The 22042-nt window shown below is 44.4% G+C and overlaps 3 protein-coding genes across 9 annotated transcripts in view; 1 reads left to right on the plus strand and 2 right to left on the minus strand.

Annotated features, from left to right (window-relative positions):
- Positions 1-638: 638 nt before the first annotated feature.
- On the minus strand, positions 639-7219 carry KCTD6 (potassium channel tetramerization domain containing 6). 2 transcript variants are annotated; one of them, XM_035546893.2, is made up of 3 exons: positions 7154-7219; positions 2628-2736; positions 639-1435 (listed from the first exon to the last, which is right to left on the minus strand). In XM_035546893.2, the coding sequence occupies exons 2-3, from the start codon at positions 2652-2654 to the stop codon at positions 749-751; spliced, it is 714 nt and encodes a 237-aa protein (XP_035402786.1). In that variant the 5' UTR covers positions 2655-2736; positions 7154-7219; the 3' UTR covers positions 639-748. The 2 variants fall into 2 exon arrangements, with proteins under 2 accessions (XP_035402786.1, XP_050568738.1); XM_050712781.1 differs by lacking the exon at positions 7154-7219 and adding an exon at positions 5752-5769.
- Positions 7220-7302: 83 nt separating this feature from the next.
- PDHB (pyruvate dehydrogenase E1 subunit beta) lies at positions 7303-11877 on the plus strand. Its single transcript, XM_035546891.2, has 9 exons — positions 7303-7552; positions 7675-7782; positions 7860-7922; positions 8001-8036; positions 8123-8408; positions 9286-9396; positions 10028-10119; positions 10598-10739; positions 11097-11877. The coding sequence occupies exons 1-9, from the start codon at positions 7421-7423 to the stop codon at positions 11240-11242; spliced, it is 1116 nt and encodes a 371-aa protein (XP_035402784.1). The 5' UTR covers positions 7303-7420; the 3' UTR covers positions 11243-11877.
- A 618-nt stretch (positions 11878-12495) lies between these two features.
- The window catches only part of PXK (PX domain containing serine/threonine kinase like), a 35852-nt gene continuing 26305 nt past the window's right edge, over positions 12496-22042 (minus strand). The window contains exons 16-18 of one of the 6 annotated variants that reach the window (XM_035546887.2): positions 21514-21583; positions 20477-20536; positions 12496-13590 (exon numbers count right to left, since the gene is read on the minus strand). In XM_035546887.2, coding sequence (XP_035402780.1) covers positions 13385-13590; positions 20477-20536; positions 21514-21583 — 336 coding nt within the window. In that variant the 3' untranslated portion in view covers positions 12496-13384. Of the gene's footprint in view, positions 13702-17045; positions 17081-20476; positions 20540-20709; positions 20898-21513; positions 21584-22042 lie in introns of those variants that run through there. The other 5 variants (XM_035546886.2, XM_035546889.2, XM_035546890.2 and 2 more) reach the window with 5 other exon arrangements.

Raw genomic sequence — 22042 nt, forward strand, 5'->3', positions numbered from 1 at the left:
TAGAGTTCTAGAAGACAAACAAAATACAAAATAGTATTCTGTATTTCACATTTTTATTAGCTTCTTACTGGCAGGCATTACACTTGGGAGTAATATTGCACCAGGCATTAAAAATAAGAATTCTACCACAGGGACATTTTGCACTCAGAATCCAATATAAATATTTCTAATCATATTTCCATGGCTACAGATAATATTTGGTTGCTTGATTTATATGCATAGAAAGAAACAGTTGTCATAACTGTAAGAAACTGTACTTATCAAGTACTTTTAAAGGGTGGGATTTGTTTTTGCAGAATATTACAATACTGTTTATTGATTTAAAAACTAAATTAGTCTACATGATAGCAGCTTTTCCCCATCTGCCTCTTAAATTCTGTTTGTTTCTTGCTCCCAGTGGTGTAGCATTAGATGGATTAGAAACCGTTTAAACAGAGGTAATTTTAGCACTTTAAGTTGCGTCAGAGAATTGTGTTAATGACACAAAATACCCTATTGTACTAATTCTTCAGACTCCCTCTTTCAAACAAAAAGGTGTCTTGACTGAACAGGCACATGCATTTTTTTTTCTGGACAGGACAAAAGGACAGAGCTGCTAGAGAATGAAACTCCTCCAGTCCTTAATGATAAACAATAAATACTCGTATAAAAAAAGACCACATTGTTGCTTTAGTCAAAATCCAGGCTCTCTTGGGTTTACTGTTCAATTAAGTTGCTGATCACTGAAATGGCTCCTGCGGAGTCAGAATCAGTCATCTGTTTTCCGTGCCAGTCTACAGAAAGTCCAGTTATGCTCCACTGTGTTTTCATTGGCACGCTCGCTCATATGATGAACTCTGGTATTCCTGATCGTGAAGCCTTGCTTTGTGATGTACTCCATCAGATGGACTCGGAGCGACACTTCTTGGTGGTAGTCACAAGGCCCAAAAGTGAAGGAAACCTGGCAGTCCCTGGTGTCCATCATATGCTTATTCCACTTGGTGAAGTGGTTTGAAATGCCCTCCAGTAAGGAATGGACTTTTGTGGTGATAGTGAGCTGCGTGATGATTACAGCCACCGGGTTGGAGTACTTGGACAGCTTGCGGGTGCTGGACAGCTCCACCACCTCCTCGAAGGTATCCACAGGATACAGAGGCTTGGGGTCATTGAGACACTGAATGAGCGGTTCGATCTGATAGAAGTCCGCCTCCTTCCGAAGCAGGTCAAACTCCTTGAAGTCCAGTGGCAAAGTTAGCTCTGAGGTCCTTAAAAAGTTAAGAACGTAACGGAAAAGTGGTCCATCCCTGTCAATGAAGTAATTGCCCTGAGAGTCCCTGGCGGTGGGGAAGTCTCCCCTGAACATGGCCCCAAGCATCGAGTCAGGATATCTCGTTAGAGTGGTGAGGGATGTCGTATACATGTGTCCACCCACATTTAGCGTGACTGGATCAGTCATCTAGAAAGAGAGAAAGTGCAGAGTTTGTCAAGCCACGGCGAGAAGACTTAATCACCTCACCAACACACACGGCAAATGCTGTTTGAGAACTGCAGGCTCCAGGAAGAATCTCGCTTCTCCCATTTGGAGCCTTTAAGCGGTGTTCAAACCTGAGCAAATCCAAGCCACCCAGCAACAAGGCACAGCCGGCAACTAGACAGGATCACACTTAACATTCAGAAAGCACATTTCCAGAATGCTTTAGAAATCTTAACTGACGTACTGTCACAGAATTAAGTTTTGCATTTGGACAAGATTTTTTTTTCCTATTTTACAGATGGGGAAGTGAAAACAGAGACATTTCCTGAAGAACACGTTAATCTGAATGAGGTCCATCAGTGCTCCTTACTTTCAAAATCTGTCACTCGTTCAAGAGGAAGAACAACAACAACAAAAACGAGCTGAACAAGTCTTAAGCCTCTTTTTCTCCCTCAAAAGAGGAAGACAGTGCAAGTTTAGGCCCAAGACCGAGAGCTCACAATCAAAGTAATTGATGCATTGGTTAAAAGGCATCATTAAAACAAGCAAAAAAAAATCTTCCAGCTTTTAACTCTCAAAAGAAATGTTTATTTGAAAATGAGCATGCTGCATAGAAGAGGGGGCAGAGCACCAAGCCAGTCTGCATCAGCTTCCAGATAGCACATGAGGAAGCAAGAGAGAAAGGAACATGAATCCCATCTGGCCACCAATCCTAACAATCAGGACTGAGGCCAGCCAGAGAAAAAGAGACATATGCATGGCAGCAGAATGTTTAGAGAATGAGAAGAGGAGAAAAATAAGATGCATTTGCCTGGTTTAGGACAGGATTTAAAGGAAAAATATTTTTCCTTATAAATAACATGATGAAGTCCTTAAAATTATATGCAAGAAGCACAAACTATTTTCAGGTTTTGTGTGTTAGGAAAATGGCAACAACAAGCTTAATGGTCAGTTAAGTACTCACTGATTTTTGCTAGGAAATACGAACAGGAGCACTCCCCACAAACAGCATGTGAGGGGAAGCACTCCAGTTAGATCCTCTAACACGCAGTTCTTCTTCTCACATAACTGAAACTCTGGATCTACACAAGACAGATCTGCAAGGATTCCTACCTCGAGATCTTGAAAGCCCAGTCGTGCAGCTCTGCACACACATCTACACAGGATCACTTACCATATATCCCCAGTCTCCATTATCCATCTGTTCAATTGCTTGAGCCGTGGTACTCCAAGTTTAACCGAAGGTTGTCGAAAGGATATGCAGCTCACCTCCTATTATCTCCCTGCAGGAGAAAGCACACACAAAAACACAAAACAAACAACAAAACATGGCAGACTAAGTATCTACAAGAACAACCAAGGGGAATGCTTTCAAATCAAAGGCAGGCTCTCTGCCAGGAGAGCATTCAGCTACAAAGCCACATTAGAAGCAGAATCTGCAAACAAGCTTTTCCCTGCGTCTCCCTCCACACTAGCACAGGACTGCCTCCAGAGCACACGGAGAGCCACTCTGCTGGCTGTTCTGACCATCCCAGATTTGTTAAACAACACGCAACGTGCCTCTGAGGATAATTTACATTTACAAACGGACTACTTTTCACCTGGAAAACTGAGCACTTTGAAAGACAAGTGTCCTTTTCCCAATTAAAAATGTTTGTTTATTTGCCGTTGGGGTCATGCACGTGATCCATGAACGCCAGTGAAAATTCCCGTGCTCCAGTTTCAAACTGTGCAGAAGAATAAATCATGCGTGAAAGAATGAACAGCAAGAAAAAAAATTCTCACTGCAGAATTAATAATTCATTAGTTGAGAACTGCAATTGATAGCAAGAACATTAATCTACAAAGAAAGCGCACGAATGGACTGCACAGACACACGCTCTCGAAAGAAATCTCTTTAGGGACGAGCAAGAGGACATCAAACATCCTTTTAACTACGCTCCAACGAAAGTAATTTGAGAAGTTGTTCACGCTGTAACTTCCCAGAAGATGCTGAACCGCTGACTTGCATAACAAGGGGACTCTCTCCACACAAGCACGGCAAGAAAAATCCACAGCCCGGCTCCTGCAGCTCGAGGCAGGGGCCATGAATGAGCCCAGGCACCAGCGGCGGCTTTCCAAAGGTGGCCTGCTGACCACGCCAAGGGACACGCCGGTAGAGAAGCCAGCTGTCAGTAAGCTGGCTTCCCTACCCAGAATCTACGTCTCTGCTAGAACTGCTGAAAATTTAGGTCAGCCTGTTTTAAGTAGGGTGCAGCTTTGCAGTTTTGTTTATTTTTACATCTTAAAGACAACACAGCTACCAAGGCTTCTGCTCCCATCCCCGGTACCAGCAAACTTCAGCGCACGGACACAGCTAAAAGCAGCTGGAGGATTTAGCTGAGACAGGGCCCTACGTTCTCAACAAATGAACGGTTCACGGTTAATTCCCAACCGTTGCCCTTCTCACTCCTAGAAAACGAGGCAAGTTCTGCCATCCTCCACAGAACAATGCGGCGCGACCTGCTCTGGGCTCCGCTGCCCTGCCCGCAGCGGTCTCCACAGGCCAGGCCTGGGGGGCAGCAGCACGGGCACAGCCTCAGCTACACCTGAGGTATATCAAGAGAAGAAAACACAAAACCACTGCATGAAAATCATGAGGTCAGACAACAGAAGACTAAGGAATTAAGGTACAGAACAAGTCATACCAGGATCCTATTTTTACAAATTAGCAATGGAGCATGCCTCAAGAAAGTATACTAAATCACACACCCCCACCAGTAGATAAACCTGGAATGCGAGCTCTTTTGCCAATGTCTGTAATTATTTTTTTGAAGTCGTTCAGGTTTTCTCTATTTTGAATTGTCACTCGAGTACAGCTCATTAGCTTTTATCAATAGCCCAGACCCTTCACATTCCAGTTTCTAGTTTGGGTTTTTTTCCCCTCCTTTAAGGAACGCGTACTTATAGCTGTTCCCCTGGTCATGTACATCAGTATAGCGTACAGATGCATTAAAATCATAGGAGAGACCAGCCTAGGTATCTCATTTTCAAGAAAAGCATTCACTTGAAGATGAAATAATTCAGCCGTCCAGGAACTTCACTGAGTCCCAAGTACAGATGAATCAAGACTTTTTTTTTCCCATCAATGACTGTTCAGTGAAAGAAACAGATTCAATTGCCTGTATGACGGCAACTTTCTGATCATGAACTGATCTTTGATCACAGTATTGCTACGTAGCACCACAGCAAGTAAGTTACGAGAGCAATTAGCTGAAACAAACCCAGCCCTCAACACAGAAGTGGCAATGAGAAGTCTCACCGACCTTTCTGTAAGGATCGAGAATCGCCAGGCATGCACAGACCCACCTGGCAAAGCTCACCGTGGAGCAAAACGCGCAGCACAAACGATGACACAAGGAGGCCATCCTAAAATGCCTGAACGTGACCACAGCTACCTGCTGCTCCCCACGCCAGCCTGGGAGCTCTGCATTTCCAGACAACTTCACAGGCAAAAATAGCGCTGTTCGGGTACCACCTGAGATAAGGACAAGCAAACCACATCACAACAAGGGTGGGGAATTCACAATTTGCCTTTCAACAATGCTCCAAATTCCTCCTGAACGAAACGTGGCGATGCACGGGTGTGGGCGGGCAGACACTCACTCCATCTTCACCCCAGGACCGGCGGCCCCCAGCCAGCACTGGTCCGGGTCACACAGCACACAGCCACCAGGCAGAAACACCATCCCCACCGCAACAAGCAGGCGACACATGGATGCAGCCCAGTGCAGCCTGCCTTTAATAACCGCCAGGAGTACTCGTGTGGGATGAACCTCAGCCGGACAAACTGCTGACACCGTTTAAGAGCATCGCTCTTTGGTGAGAGCAGGAGCGCATCGATCGTGTCAACCTACAGCCGTGCTTTCATCAAGCTTTTTCTGCGAGTGGGGAGAAGACACGCAGCGTTACCAGGGTCATCGGAGCTGTCATAGCCCTGCACCAAGCACATCCAGAGCTAGAAATTAGCAATGAGAGGCAAGTACCTTCGAAGAAAAGCACCCAAGTCATCGTTTTATAGTACATGCACCAAATTGGATACCTGCATTCATAAAACGCTCACTCTTATTTAATATTTTATGACTCAGAGGATTACAAGGCTATTTACTAGCAACATTACTGCAACAGGTAGTCCCATTAACTTCAGCAGGGCTTCTCCCAGGAACAGAGCTACTAACGTGCAACCATTTTGCAAGCTGAGATTCAGAGAAAGCAAACGAGAGGCAGCTGAACGTCTGCATCTGCGAACCGACACGCACACGTCTGGGACGGACCCGGGGGATGCCAGCAGCACTGGGAAGCGTTTTCACTGCTGGGACCACGGACATCAATCACACTCAGTCATGGCCACAGGCTACACGCTGCACCTGGAGAAAGTCATAGCGTTTGTACCATCATACACAGCTACACCAAGGAGGAGAAACGTACCTAGCAGTTAAAAGTCAAGAGGCACGTACCACTTGGAGCTGCTCCGAATCCTTTTCAGCTAGTTTTCTCCAAGAAATGAACTGAAGGCTTTACTTGTACAACTGGTCTTTAATGGACAGCTTGGTAGCAAAATTACAACCCCAACTGTTCAACATCTACACAAACTGTTTAACCTCTGTAGGTATTACAGGTTTCAAGATCAATATTAAGTTGACAGGAACTATACAAAGCTAGCAGTGCATTTATACGGATGAATACACGTGGTATTTCGAGCTACTCGCACACCTGGTGAGCTCCTAGCCACTGACATTTGGATCCCCAAAGATGAGAAAACACAACTCCTGCTCCCAGCACGGCTACGCTGTCAATGGACAACCCCTGTATTCCTGAGCCTCTCTTCAAACCTGAAGGCAAGTTTTTACTGTAAATCGCTATCAGCGACCCACCTGAACTACCAAAAACCGGGCTGGAGCCAGCAGTGCCCGTCCTCCCCAGCCCTGCGCGGCCGGGGAGCAGCCGGCAGCGCAGAGCCGCGATGATACAGCACGGAGCTGCCCTGGGCACGGAGGCAGCAGGTTATTAAGCCAGTGGCTAGCGAGACTTCTGCTAACACAGCGGCTGCCTCCACCGGGGGAGCATCCCTCACCCTCCCCGCGCCAAGGCACGGTGACTGCCGTGGTTGATTGCAGCCTCACTCAGCCTTGCTCTCCTTGAGCTCCTTAGGTCAGCGCTCAGCCTTCACCACCGCTGCCCCCCCAATGGCCCCACCGTGAGCCCCGAGCCCCCCGGGACCCCGGGTAGGTCCCGGTCCCGGTCCCGCCCCGCGACCCCCCGGGGACCCCCGCCACCACCCCCCTCCCGCCGGCCTGGCCCCGCGGGGACGCCCCGGGGCCGGGAGCGCTGCGCACCGAGGGGGTGCGGGGCTGCACCGGGGCAGCGCACGGCGGCAGCACCCCCCCGGGGGCCGTGATTCAGCACAGCCGGTGCCGGGAGCGCCGCGCTCCGCCTGCAGCCCCCAGCGGCCCGGGGCTGCCCCCCGAGGGGCTGCGGGAGCCCCCCCGGCACCCCCCGTTCTCCCCAGCCCCCCGCTCCCCGGGGCTGCCCCGGCCCGAGCGGGCACCCGCCGCATCCCCGCCCGAACCGGGACCCGGCCCCGGCCCGGGGCGCTCAGCCCCGCGCCCCCCGGTCCCCCCAAAGGCTCCGCGGCGCGGCCCGGCCCCGTCCCGCACTCACGGGCGCAGCTCCCGGCTCCGCGCAGGGCCCGGCGGCGGCGGCGGCGGCGGCGGCGGGGGCGGGGGCGGGGGGGGGGGGGGAGCGGACCGGGGCGGCGGGAGGGAGGGGGCGTGGCCTCCTCAAGCCCCGCCCCTTTCTCCGCCCCCTCCGGTCGGGTGAGGGCGGGGCGCCGCCTCCCTTCACCCGGCGGCCCTGCGAGGGGAGGTCTCGCGAGAGGTGGGCGCGGGGCCGCGCTGCTCCCGCCGCCCCGCAGAGGACACGGCCAAGATGGCGGCGGGCCGGGCGCTGGGGCTCCTGGCGCCCCTCGGCTGCCGCCTCCCGCAGCACGGCCCCGCCGCACGGCGCCTGCTGCTGCAGCCCCGCCGCGGCCTCCGCCTCTCCGCCGCCGCCGCCATACAGGTAAGGGGCAGCGTCCCCTGAGGGGGAGCCCCGGGGAAGGGCTGGCGGGGGGGTGGGGGGGTTGTGCCGGTGCTCCGGGAGCGGTACGAGCGCGGCGCCCCCCGGTCGGTGCCGCCCCGCAGGTGACGGTGAGGGACGCGCTGAACCAGGCGCTGGACGAGGAGCTGGAGCGGGACGAGCGCGTTTTCCTGCTGGGGGAGGAGGTGGCCCAGTACGACGGTGCCTACAAGGTGAGCGGCCGCCGTTACGGGGCCGGGGGGGGGGGGGGCCCAGCCGCGGGGGCTGACGGCGCTTTGCTGCCCCGCAGATCTCCAGGGGGCTGTGGAAGAAGTACGGGGACAAGAGGATCATCGACACCCCCATCTCCGAGGTACGGCTTCGCCCGTTTCACACCTAGGAGGTCGGCTCAGCCCCCCCCCGTGCTTACCCGCCGTTTGTTTCTTTGCAGATGGGCTTCACGGGAATCGCCGTCGGCGCCGCCATGGTCTGTAAACTCACATTCCTTCTTAATTACACCGTAAAATAAACCGCTTTTTGTTAACTTACCAACCTCTCATCTGACTTCCATAGGCAGGGTTGAGACCAGTGTGCGAGTTCATGACGTTCAACTTCTCCATGCAAGCAATCGATCAGGTCATCAACTCGGCTGCCAAGACGTGCTACATGTCCGCGGGGTCCATCCCCGTGCCCATCGTCTTCCGGGGCCCCAACGGGGCGTCTGCTGGCGTGGCTGCCCAGCACTCGCAGTGCTTCGCGGCGTGGTACGGGCACTGCCCGGGACTCAAAGTTGTTAGTCCTTGGAGCTCAGAAGATGCCAAAGGTCTGCTGAAAGCGGCAATCCGGGACGATAATCCAGGTGAACGCAGATCACGGTGGTATCTAGCAGTCGTTCTGCCTCATTTTGAAAAAAAAAATATGTATATATATATCTTTTTCAACCTAAAAACACCTCGGGTCTATTGATGCTGATACTAGTGGTCATTTGGCTTGCTAGCAGTAGCCTCTGATTTTGTGCTGTTGCCAGTTCTATCCTTAATGGTAGTTTGGTACCGATCTGAAAGCTTAGAAGATGTGTTTATGGACCTATCGTAAAGGAGTTAAAAATGAGGGAGATGAGTCAGGAAGAGTTCCTACATGTAGCGTCTGATCATATACACTTTTCAGATGATAAATTCAGAATCTCATTAACCAAAAGTGGGGTAACTTTTGTTTTTATTTCTCACAAGTACATGTGCAAAATTTAAAACATTTCTGAAACTAGAAATTCTACGGAAAGTTCTTCATCATGACCTTTCCCATTTTCTTTGATCTAGTTTGTGGAGCTGAGTGTACAGACTCAAATTTTACAGTCTACCCTTTTAAAAACAAAGGCTTTGTAAGTCGGTTACGTTTATCAGCATATGCTTCCCAGCTCGTATTTTGTCAGTTTTTGTTGTTTGTTTTTTAAGGAAGAAACATACGAAGCTCTTTAACTCTTGCGTAAAGACCTATCACTGTCATGTACCAAAAGCTAGATACCTTATCATGTTTAAGATAAACTTTAGACAATTTTAAAAATGATTCGGTAGCAATGAGTAGACTGTTGTTGTTGTTGTTATTATTGCTTCTGCAAATGTACCGAAGTCTTTGTTGCCTGGACAGAGTTAGTATCTTGAGCCAGTCTGCTGCAATACAGTTCCTCATAAGCACAGACCTCTTCTTGTAGAAGTTAATCCAAATATGTTTTGTTCTAGTTGTGATGCTGGAAAACGAATTGCTGTATGGTGTTCCCTTTGAAATGTCTGAACAGGCACAGTCAAAGGATTTTGTTGTTCCAATTGGAAAAGCCAAAATAGAAAGGGAAGGTAAGCCAAGAACGTGGTTTATGTATCCTTACTAAGTGAACTGCCTGGGGACTGTTGTTTGTTTGTTTCTTTGTTTGTTTTTAAAATTCAGCTATTGAGAGAGGCTCCTGTCATGGGATGCAGGAAAGTGTTTCAAATATCAATGCTATTTGTACTGTAGTATACTTAATTGTGCTGTTCCCTGTATAAAGAAAAATTACCTGATTCCCTGTATCTCATTTCAAGCAGCACCTTTCTAAAAGATTTGTTCTTTACTATAGGGATAGTGTAGGTGATGGGCACGGAAACTTTTTTTCTTCACCTTTAGTTTTTTGTTTTTTTTTTTTCAAAAATGAATAAGATCGCTGTAGCATTTCAGCCTCTTTGTTCATAATTTACCACTGAATGATACAAATGCTCAAAAGGGAAAATATAAAAGCTATTAAATATCTGATCTCTGAATTAAAAGATAAAGTTTGTGTCTTCATAGTCCTACTACCACTCTCCATGCTAAGCACGGGTGTGGAACACAACCTTTTAACTAAATGAAAGGGACTTAAATTTACAAGAGAATACTAATGCTACCTTGAAAAGAATCTAGGGCTTAGAGAAAAGCTTTGTCTTTATTTGCTTTTTTAACACCCTTTTCTAGGAACTCACGTTACATTAGTGTCACACTCAAGACCTGTTGGACACTGTTTGGAAGCAGCTGCTGTACTGGCCAAAGAAGGTGTAGAATGTGAGGTGCGTGGCGTTTCTGTTGCTTCTCCCTTTCCCTGGACTATGACAAAAAGGCAGGCAGTGTCCTTGTTCGGGCTCTGCAAAATGTCAGTTTATAAACTACAAGCTTCTTACATTTTAAGTGCCTTAGCAATCAACAAGCTAAGCGTGCGTGTTACATGTTTCTGCATTTGATGTTTTCAGCGCAAAATTAAGGCAGAACTACTAAAGATGTTCAGATTGGTCTCTCTATATAAGCAGAACAATGATGTTACCTATCAGCGTGGTTGTATCTATTTATAGCAAGACTCATCTGCCTGACACTTTCCAGGCGCCGCCAAAACTGTTCTGCAGAGTCTGTTAGGATAAAGTTAATGAAATTACTAACTTTAAGTCTTATCCTCAAAGTCAGACTAGATCAAAGTGCTAGAGGACAGCGTACCCAAACGGTAGTAAATGACATGCTTAGATCATAACAAAACTCACTCAGTGCCTCTTTCAGGTGGTAAATCTGCGCACCATTAGACCAATGGATATCGAAACGGTGGAAGCCAGCGTTATAAAGACAAACCACCTTGTAACTGTAGAAGGAGGTTGGCCACAGTTTGGAGTAGGAGCTGAAATCTGTGCCAGGATCATGGAAGGTACTGAGATTTGCAATACGCAAGTTGATCTCATTTCCTTGTCTAAATTCTGATGACTTTGTGATAACGGCAGATGAAGAGAAACTTAGTCGGAGCTTAAGTGTTTCTGTCTTGCTGTAATGATGTTCACATGGTCAGTTCAGCTGGCTTTCTGGTGTAAACCTTATCCTAGGAGCCTGACTGTGAGAAGCAGGATGGTAACTTTTTGTCTAAACCACAGTGCATGCTGATAAACAAGCAGGAACAGCTATCTCTGGAACTACAGGAAGAAAACTGTTGAAAGTATATTAAGACTTAAACGCTGAAGTAACAGAAAACCATAGTGTGCAGCAACCTGACACCTGTCTTCTGTTTCAGGATCTGCCTTTAACTACTTGGATGCTCCAGCTGTGCGTGTTACCGGTGCAGACGTTCCTATGCCTTATGCAAAAATTTTAGAAGATAACTGCATACCTCAAGTGAAGGACATAATATTTGCAGTGAAGAAAACTTTGAATATCTGAGTTGTAAATACATGTTTTAAAGTCCTGCTTTAAAAAGCATTAATGGTGTAAGGCAAGTTGTATGCATAACTTTGTTGTATAGCTACCTTCTTTTGTACAGTAAAGTACAGTGATCTCCCAGAATATTTATATGGCTACGTGTAACAGGGTTACCCTCTAAGCCACACGTGATATAAGCAAAAATGTGGTAATGCTTATCTGTTAGTCAGCTTGTACTTCAGCTGTACAGGTGGGTTAGGATCTCTCCATGTATTCAAAATTCACAGGGAAGAAAAAAAAACTTGAATTTCTGCTTGGCTTGTAATTATCAGACTACCTGTGTTTAACTGACTGTGATGGTGGATGAGTGCAGAAGGGTAGTAAAACAGGAATTTGCCCTGAATTTAGTCCTGGAACGCTGCACAGCTCTCTAGGAGCTATTTGCAAGGCTTACTGATGGTGAAGAATCAAACTGGAGTTGAGCAAAGCCTTGCTTTCAGCAAGTGCAACTATCTGTACAAAGTGGCCTGTGGTATGGGTTAAGAGAGAACTAATGTGCTTAGTTTGGAAAGTATTCTTTCATTACACAGAAAAGCTTCTGCACACAAGCTTAAATAAAGATCCTGATCCTCTTCGGTATGCAAGGGGAAATACTATCTATTTATTCTTTAGTAGCTGTCACATACATCTTCTTTACTAGCTGCCACGTACAGCGATAAAACACTTGCTCATATTTCTTTGCTTTTATGTAGTTTTTTTTTAAACTTGCCAGAGGGACTAACACTGGAATGCTCAAACAATAGTTCTTACGTGGGGGGGGGAAAAGGTATTTTATTCAGAGTTCGGTAATAAACTATTTATTCAAAAGTAGTAGTTGCGCAGATTGTGTCTGAAGAGCTGGGAAAGAGTTGTGGTAGCTTTAAACTGCTTAAGCTGCAACCACATACCGGGGTTTAGCTAAGGGGCTATTCCTGACAGGTAGGTTTTGGTCAGCAGCTCCTGTTACTGTCCTGATAAGAGAGTAAGCATTGCCTGTAGCAGTCTGCAGCATGGCTTGCTCTATAGTCAGGAAAAGCTGCCTTTCTGCTGAGCTGTTGGAGAGGAGATACTTACCTCTCTTAAGCAGACGGAAGAGCTTAGGTCCTATTTCAGTTACAAGCCAGGAATACCTCTCAGGGTATTTCCCGGTAGCAGAAGTGCTATTAGGCTCTTAGAAGTCTGGCTTGCAAGCAAAATTCTATCAGAATACATCCACCACCACACTGCAGGAGGAATTCCATTAACATTTTAATAAAAATGACTGAATATCACAGGTTACATGAAACTTTGTACAGACATTCTCTGCATAGTAACAAACACTGATGTATCTGAATTTAAAAAATGGATTATCTATAATCCTTTAAAGTGCAATTTAAGGTTTTAGTCAAATCAAAAAGGATCTTTCAATAAAGTTTACGCTGTAAAATTAACTTGAAGTCCCATTTAACTAAATCATGAATAATATCCCAGTGCCCTATTAACTCCCATTTCAACTGTTTCCTTACTTAAAAAAAAGTTTCCTTTAGAGTTGCAGGTAGGATGTCTATTTAAACAAATTTGAGACAGCATTTTTTACTCCACCAACAAATAGGGTGGGAATAAGATTTAATTCTCCAGTTCCCTCACCTGTGCAGTACACTTTAAAGGGTGGTTTGGTGGGTTGGTTTTATTTTTTTGGATTACCTAAAACAAAACCTGTTGATTCAACGCAGCAAGAGTTAGATGAGTTACAGTTATATGAATAGTACTGAAAAATCTTACAGCAGACTAAAACTAGATTCCTGTAATTTGAAAAGAAAAGTGGGGAAACAGAACTAGAAAAAAAATGCCTTAATTCACCTGGATCGTGGACGTTCCTATTTTCAAATTTTTATTCAGCTATACAGCCCTGATAGTGTAGCTAGAGAAAAAAGTTCTTAAAACCAAATAAAGAATGGAGTACTTAGCATGGCAATGCAATCCACAGTGTAGTGCTGCTGCTCAAGGAAAGCTGAAAGAGGGGTAAAACAGAGCTACAGTGTGGTTAGCCGCTCTATGCTGGTGAGTGTCGCCACACAGAAGGGCCTTGTTCCGAGACAGCACAGGAAGGGGAAGGGGAATTCAATCCTGGTGTAACCGGTAGCCTCAGCTGATCCTGGGAGCACTGTAGTCACATGTCTGTGTTTTCTTCAGAGTTCCTTTCTGAAAGTTTTGAATGGAGCTGAGTAAAGCTCCTCTGCCTGCACTGACAGCGGGCTGAGGGCTCGGCTGCATTGGCACCTCTGTACTTGGAGGAGGAGCTGCTGGTGGCAGGGGCGGCGGTGGCGGTGCTGGGGGTATCGACGATGCTCCTGTTGAGTTGAGGAGAGAAGATGTCGTTTGAGTATGCCAAGGAGGTCCTGCCGCAGAGCGCTGTGGCTGTGTAGCCAGACTAGGTCAGTCCTGCACTAGTCACGTCATCCCTTGAAAGCAAGTGCAGTGTGAAGAACAGAACGGGTGAAAAATGCCAAAGTGATCAAATCCCTCTATCTGCAGGTGAGTCATCTCACCTGAGACACCTCTGAAAAGAAGCCTGAAGTGCCTCAGTACTCAAGGATGCAAAACATGACTCAAATGTGATCTTGCACTGAGGGAAACAAGGATAATTAACATGGCTCCCCAGGCTCAGTTTCTATTGTTTGTCCCCAGTGAAGTAGTTTGCTCTTTGGGTCACAAACAGTACCAAATACTGGGAGCAAATCTTACTACCTTCATATTTACATGACTAACGTTACACACGTGGACCACATTGCTGTAGTATTTGTGATGACTGGTCAGGTTATATTTCATTTTTAGATGACTAACTGCAGATAGAGGTTTTATGAAAATGTTTTTACACTTTCACTGTCAGACCATCCAACCATGGAGAAACAAGCAAATGCTTGTTTCAGAGGCCAAATGAATCACAACAATCTGCCACTCACACCACTTGCCTTCTGCCTGTACCCCCACCTTGCAGTCTGGCCCTCGCTTTTGACCCCAGTCACATCCCTCTCGTGTTGTCTCATCGTGCTTCAAGCTCCGTGTCCTGACAACTTACAGGGAGAGCGCTGGGACGCCAAAGACCAGAGCTCTGCATGCAGGCATCTAACCCATCAGTGAGGATCCTGGCAGCTCAGATCCAAGCAGATGGCCTGACTTGCCCCAAGCTGCTCTCCTGAACCCCCTGCTCTTGTGCAACTCAGCTGCTGCACATTACACCGTGATTTCTACACAAGTAATCAAAGATAAACGGCAGGAGTAAGAGCAAAGGCCAGAGGTGACCCTGTGGTGTTCCACAAGACAACCACGTGAAGGTGGCATTTGCAGCACATCCCAAGCCGTATGGGAATGATGGGCCTGTCTTCTCTTATATTCTGGAATGAGGAGGGGCATACAGCTTAAGATTTTAGGATTACTGAATGATGAACTTTAACTCCATCGTCTAGTTCGTGAGTTACTCCAAAATATGGCTAGAGAGACAAATGACATCTACAGCCCAACACTTGGTTTGGGTAACTAACCTGCAAAGAGGAATATACCAGTAAGTGGCAAGAACTATGATACTTTTGGACAAAAGAGCAAACAACCTGAGGCCAAAGAAGAGATTATAGTTTCTGAAGTAGGAACGCTTGCTGTGAAGTAAATAAATACCAAGAAGTTAATAGAAATTGTGTGCCATGGATTCAAGAAGTACTCAAAAGGATAAAGCTCAGCCACAGAAAGCAAAAAAAGGTGTCAAGATGCTCTCTGGGCTATGCTTCCCTCTCAGTTTCTCACTAATGCTTGCTCTCAGACTAACAGGCAATAGTAAAAAAAAAAAAAAAAAAAAAAAAAAAAGCTGCTGTAATAAAATAAAGGAGTTGTATTAGATGAAAGTCATAACTCAAAGCTCCTTCATTTTCAATTTGTACCAGTCTTTAAGAGAGACTTTTACCATATGGTACCAAGCTCAAAATAAAGAGTATTTACACAAAGCATTCTATTTTGCCAATGAACATTAATACACGCTAGGATTATAGCACTTCAGACTCACAGAAGAAATTCTCATTGGCATGAAAACCCTCCTCTGTGACAAGAAAAGGGAAGTCTGTATCGGGCTCTTGTTTTCACACTCCTCCCTTTCAGAAGTAATATTCAAGTCTTAGTAGAAATACCAGAGATCAACTAGAACAATTTAACATGCCCGTTGCATGTGGATCAACTACTCTCTTAAGTAATCAGAACATTGCACAATGTTAGCATGAACCGAAATAGCAAATTGCGTATTGATGCCTTGAGGTCATCTAAATATCCAAACCTGTGTTTTTACAGTAGTCAAAGATGTAAGTCAATTTGTTTTTAGAAACACTGGAAAATCATCCCCTAGGCTAGTGTCCTGTTTCTCATGTCTCTGTATACAGACTGACAGCATAGCACAGCAAAGCAAAACTTGACAATTTGCCACAGGAAGAACAAGACCAAGAACAGTTAAAGTAATCACTTTCGAGGCTGAACACAAAGGACTGGCGTCCCAACACTAGCATCAAACTTGGGATCAGATTAACAGCTGTGAAAGAGCCAAGAACAGCTCGTCACAAAGGAGATGGCCTCGGTTAAAGGTTGGACCAGCTGCTCTTAGAGGTCTTTTCCAACCTAAACGATTCTATGAAAGAGATGCAAGAGTTGTAGAGAACAAAGACAAGATTTTTAACTGGAACAGCAAGATGATATCGAAGAGGTTATGCAAGTAGTTGTACAAGACACAACAGGGAACGATCATGAGATCAGTGGCAAGGACTCTGGAATACAAATAGTAATATATTCAGCAAAAGAAGGTACACATTTGACAAAGGTAAAAAGCCAATATATAGGAATTATTAGGCCAAGTTTCCATGTGTTACCTTCGAATTTTGGTCTGGTTATTTTAGAATGGTGTCATAAAGGAGAGGGAAGTAGAGGGAGAGGCCACCTTTCTTCCTGGAAGTGTGTTAAGTTCCTCAGGACTAAATATTCTTGAAATATTTACAGTTGAAATAAACTCTTAGGAGATCTTACACCCTATCTCTGCCTTAAAACACAAAAACACGCAGGTTTTAAGATGGTATCTGACTAGCTGTGACCGTTACATATTGAACCTGTTAATGAAGAGTGTGATTCTGAAAATCCTTCAAATCCATTCATTTCAATTAGTCACACTGTCCTTCCCTTCTGGACATGAGCGGTGCAAAGGAAATCTTAGTTCACTCCAGTGTACTTGCACACAGCTACATCTACTGATAAAATTGTTCTGCCCAACAATGAAGTATTTTCCCATATTTACCAGGAAAAATATTTCAGACAAGTGCTCAATTATCACTAGCCCTTTCCAATACATATGTTGGAAGGAGTTGCCTGCAAACACATATTTACTCATTTACACAGTTATAAGAATAAAACACTCAAACAAGAACTTACCAAGGGTTTTTTTACAGGGACATTTTTGTTAAGAGAGTGTGTTAAAAGGAATAGGAAGTAAATCAGATGCTGTAAACTTGATGCCTGAATTGAAACAAAAACTTAATTATGAATTTAAAGTGACAGTAATTGTGCAAATAGCATTAAAAATTTGCTGAGAATGGGATGCAAACAAAGAAAATCATTTTAGTGATAGTTTTTAAAGATGCTGTATTTCATTAAAATAATCCATAAGAATGTTCCGATCTTTTTCTTCTATTCCCTCCCAATACTAAGCAAGTTTAAGATTTGCATTCAACTTTCCCATACAGAAACAGAGCATCTTTAAAGAGATAAATCAGCATTAGCTTACTTTTCCGAAAATTCACGTTCAAAATGATGCATGCTCTATTGAAGACAGCAGAGAAAGAGAGAGGACACAAGTTAATCATCCAGATCTCGTGTCAAAGTAAGAAAAACAGATAGTGTTAGCTGAAAAGTTAGTACAAAAATCAATACATTCTCATTCTCAAAAATATGTGGGGATAGCAGATTGATTTTTTTCGTATTACGTATACAATGCTGTGAATTCTGAACAATGAACCACCATTTTCCAGGCTATAAAGGATTATTATACCTGATGTACAAATGCAACACACATACTTTCAATTGCACATGCTATAATTCAAGCTTTACAGTATTAAAGTGCGTTGAGAGATACTTAGCAAATCTGAAGGAATATTAGCCACAGAAGATGACATTCATTCAGCTCGTGGAACACGTGCTGTCATATTAACACCTGTATTTACACTTACGCTGCATGGATCAAACACTCAAGAACAGCGCTTGCTAAAGCATTAAAATGGTCTTATAGACAGCTGAAGAGCAGAAAAGATGCACCATATGGCTCTTCAGGAAACATATGTTGTACTGAAGGATTCAGAACAACTGGCACAGAAAAAGCTAAAGTACAGTACAACTCTCTCACTTTATTCTCACAGGGAAGCACAGGGCAGCAATACTATTTATTGATATCACTTAGAAGGGGTTGGCCAAAATGGCACCCTCCAAACTTCTATTGTAAGAGAGCTTGCGGGAATGTTATGGGCTTACTGGATTTAGAGGAAACGTAGTGAAGTTTTAAATAACCCATACCACAGTGTTCTACATCCCTTCTGATCCTAGCCACAAAGAAAAGTAATAGATTTTCAAGGAAGCAAAGTAGACAAAAGTGTGCAAGTAGAGGGGAAAAAAAATAAACATTCAAGAGAGAATGTCAGAAACACAGAAGTTACGTTAGGCTCACTGATCTAAACAATGCATTTCAAAGATGGTAGTTATCCAGGTATCTGCAACAAAACTGGCCCAAAACAAACATTCTAGTTAGCGAGAAACTCCCATGGGAATCCAGGTCTCTACCAGACACCTCTCCCCTCAAAGCAGGTAATATATTCAATCCTACAGCTGCAGTCATCGTAGCTGCACTCATTTTCATTCATAGTATGATCTGCATTGACTAGCTGCGATCATTTTCATTCCTAGTACGTTTTGCATTGACTATACCAAGCACTCCACTGCAAGCGAAGTCTCACACTTTGTCCAGAGAGGAAGCACATCTCAACGTGCAAGAAACCCCCTGAAAGAGGTTCCTTGCCTGGGGCATGGCAGCCTGGAGCCCATTTACCTTTGGTCAGTGTTTCTGGCTCTGTACATACCCACAAACTACATTGACGGGGATGGTTACAGGCCACAAGGGCAGAAGCTTCTGTTGGATACACTTTTCCCTATCAGCCTTCTTTTTGGTTTGGCACTATATCAGCAAGACGCTTTAACATGCCATGATACTAACACACCACAACCAAACCAGGAAGACAGACTAAAAGCCTCATTCCCCTTTTGAGGGTCATCTCACCACACTGATATCCACAAGCAATTTTGGTTTAGAGGTAAATACCCTTAGTAAACCAAAAGAAACAGGAAAAAAAAGAGAAAGAAGCTACAGATGCATGAATTGTCACAAAAAAAAGTCCTACCATGGGGCCAGTGAGTCTTGCAACAGGTCATGAACAGCACAGTTGCACAGAACAGCTACAAGGACAATGCTGCTGGTGAAAAAATCAAACATACTACCTTTCTCTTGGAGCTAGTATCTGAAGTTTCTTCTATAAATTCTACTAATGAAAGCATTCCTGAAATGGTGACACTTGTCTTTACGCCAAATCAAATGCATCGATACCATCAGCCCACTAAAGCACTGCCTGATTTGAATGCAGGTCAGGCACTGTGCACCATGTCAGGCATGGGGCAGATCACTAAAAGTCTCCAAGTGCACACTGCCAGCAGGACAACCACCAACACTGTGAAAGGGTGGGAACATCAGAGCCAAGTTTTTGGGCCAAAACATGAGCCGTTTTTAGCCATTTGAGCCATGTCTACACACAAACCTGCACCACATGCTCAAAACTTGAAAGAGCTTGCAGTCAAGTTCCAACACACTTGAAAGCCAAAATGCAAGTAAAAGGTACTTTTATTTCAGAAAGAAAAATGATGTTTTCTAAATCCCCTTTTGAAGGCATGAGATTGTCTTTTGCGTTTTCAGCTACTTCCTTTTTAAAGCGTACAGACCTTGAAATAAACCCTCCAGCTAGGAGTCAATGCATCCAGAGAACAGAGCTGTTATTGTGCAACACAATAACTGCAATTAACTTGTTTAGAGTAACTGGAAGAAGTTAGTTCAGAAAACATACACTTCAACATGCTCTCAACTTGAAGGAGAAGTGACTAATTTGAATTTCAGCACAAATGGTTTAAACTCAAACTCACAAGCTGTAGCATCCTTTGAAAGACCACCCACAGCAAAGTTGATTTCCTCACTTTGGTTAACAAGTTGTACTCTACAGAAAGCTCCTGTGAGTAGGAATTCTATAGCACGAGTTGTCATAACAGACAACGTTACAGACAGCTTCCCTTCCAGATATATATTCCATTAACATCTTTTGCTGTTAATGTTTGCCAGTGCTGCTCTTCTAGCCTTTCTGACTGAAACCCGTCAACTGTAGCTCAATATTCAGATTTGCAATCAAACTTTCACAAGTATTTCTATTTCTGGCAATGCCCACTCAAGCAGATTCTGCACCACATCCCACCACCTGTCCTAAACATTAGCAAAACTGTCTGCACAGCTACCTAGCAAATTGGAAGAGGGAACTGGCCAAAAATAAAGTGCTTATTTTTGACCCAAATCAGTTTCTGATTTGTTTGTCTGCATAAGCAGCTCTACTGGTGTTACCAGTGGGCTAGCGCAGAAGAGATTTATGCAGCCTAAGCCACTCAATTTGTCAGACACAAAACCTCTGAAATTACAACACAGCAGTACGGGTGTAAACAGACAATACACAAAAACAAGGGATCAACAAACAATATTTCAGAGTCCCCTGGCCATTAACATCAGAACAAATGTATATTGCAACATGAAAGCCAGAAAATGTCTGGAAGGTAGCAATACTGGTAGGACTAGACTAATAGAGATTTTGAAACAAACACTTATACTCTATGGGTAAATCACACAGGTATACCACAAGAAAAGGTTATTAAACAAAAAGAAACTGCATTAAGAAGTTCTCTATGGCCCTCAAAAGAGAGCAAATGCCCACCCTCAGGCTGATACAAGATAAATGCCATCTCCTGTGTTCCATCCTTGTAGGCCATCATCCCATAATCATCTTTGGAAATAATACAGTTAGGGAGGTTTAAAAAAAAAAAAACACGCAAAGAAAAAGACACTGTAATGACTCTTGAGCTTACCTGCTGTAGAGGGCGGAGTGGGGGATGATGGAGATGTTAATGGGGAACTCGCCCCAGAGCCTGCTAAATAAAACAACAGTCTAGTAACTAAAGCTGTGATATAAAATTCAACACAGTCAGACAAGACAGATTGTTGAAAACAGGCCAACTTTATTGACTGATGATTCAATCCTGCTTCCACTGAAAACTTGGGAAAAATTCCCATTCATACGGATATTGTCATTCCGACCCAATCTGAACAGAGACGCTTTATGGCACACAGTATTCACAGAGAAGGTCCAAACACATTAGAAGCACACTCAACAGTACTCCTCAATGGGAAACCCTTCTTTTCTGTTGCTTAGGCTGTTGGATTTCAGCGTCCAAATTCTGTTTTCCTTAAGAGTTGTGCCACTGCATGGATGGCACCCCATTTCTCCTTCTAAGAGATGATTTTTAGTCAGTTACTGTGCTCCAGAAGTCATTCTGATATCTGACAATTCCACAATAGGCTGCTTTCAGACAGCATGTCTCTTAACCATGCAAGATAACTGTCAAACTTTTCATTAGTACAGACCATTCCTTTTAACTACAGGACCTGTCAAATGCTTTGTTGTTTTAGAAATTGACACTGAAGCAGCAACTGAAAAGATATTTTTTTCATTCATCTTAATAACTTACTACAGAATACAGATCACCCTAGAGTTTCTCTCTGAAGGCTGCATCATTGAATGGCCCAAATAATCAATGGTATTATTATGCCATTCAAATGTCAAACAGATTGAAGAGACTGATTTTTTTTTATTTTTTTTGAGGAATGGAGCACAGAAGAGAAGACACACTTTTATATTAGGTAGCTGAAAAACTAAAACTGTTGGCACTTTTAAGCCCTCAATTTATCTATTATTAAATACCCAGAACAGTGTTATCAGGCTTTGGTAGTCCAATATTACCATGTAAACTGATGGTGACCCTGCATCTTTTAAGCCAGAATATTATAGGAACAACAAAAAAACTGTCATAGCTGTGTAGAAGCAAACTCTTCTCTCTGTAGTTACCTGAGTTATTTGAGTTGCTGTATTTTGCTGAGTGTTCTTCCCCACTTTCATAGGCGGAGCGTTTTGACTTCTTTAAACAAAGCAAAAGAAACAGAAGGTGCAAATGAATAACCTCTTTCCTTGATGACGACTGAGCTGACACACAGATTTGTAACAGCCATCTGCTGTATCACACAAGGTTTATCAATGCTCAACAGTGCTCTCCCTGCATCCAACATGTGGCAGTAATGTGCTCAAATACCTCCAGGCAAGCAAAAAGGACAACTTCAGTACCCTCTGACAGCAAGGGAAATGCAGAAAACTGACCCACTAAAAAGGATCAGAAACACAGTGTGCTATAGAAGCACAAAAAAAGGCTCCAAGACCTTCACTGGGCAGCAAGCAGCAGCAGCACAGGCTGTTATCTGTGTATTAGGTATTAACTAAGCCTGTTTTCATTAAGTAACCTCCAACAGGTTAAACCAATATACAAGTCTGCTACCATTTAGGAAGAGTTATCACTTCAAATAAGGAAGTAGTACAGAAAAGC

The sequence above is a fragment of the Cygnus atratus genome, chromosome 10 (genome assembly GCF_013377495.2).
Source record: "Cygnus atratus isolate AKBS03 ecotype Queensland, Australia chromosome 10, CAtr_DNAZoo_HiC_assembly, whole genome shotgun sequence".
Lineage (NCBI taxonomy): Eukaryota > Metazoa > Chordata > Aves > Anseriformes > Anatidae > Cygnus > Cygnus atratus.

What these genes read in the sequence shown, in the direction of transcription:
- PDHB (XM_035546891.2), top strand. Translation starts at nt 7,421, where the DNA reads ATGGCGGCGGGCCGGGCGCTGGGGCTCCTGGCGCCCCTCGGCTGCCGC. An exon ending in AATCCGGGACGATAATCCAG is followed by an intron (nt 8,409 to 9,285) that starts GTGAACGCAGAT and finishes GTTTTGTTCTAG; the next exon opens with TTGTGATGCTGGAAAACGAA. An exon ending in AAGAAGGTGTAGAATGTGAG is followed by an intron (nt 10,120 to 10,597) that starts GTGCGTGGCGTT and finishes TGCCTCTTTCAG; the next exon opens with GTGGTAAATCTGCGCACCAT.
- KCTD6 (XM_035546893.2), bottom strand. Translation starts at nt 2,654, where the DNA reads ATGGATAATGGAGACTGGGGATATATG. An exon ending in ATGGAGACTGGGGATATATG is followed by an intron (nt 1,436 to 2,627) that starts GTAAGTGATCCT and finishes CTCTCTTTCTAG; the next exon opens with ATGACTGATCCAGTCACGCT.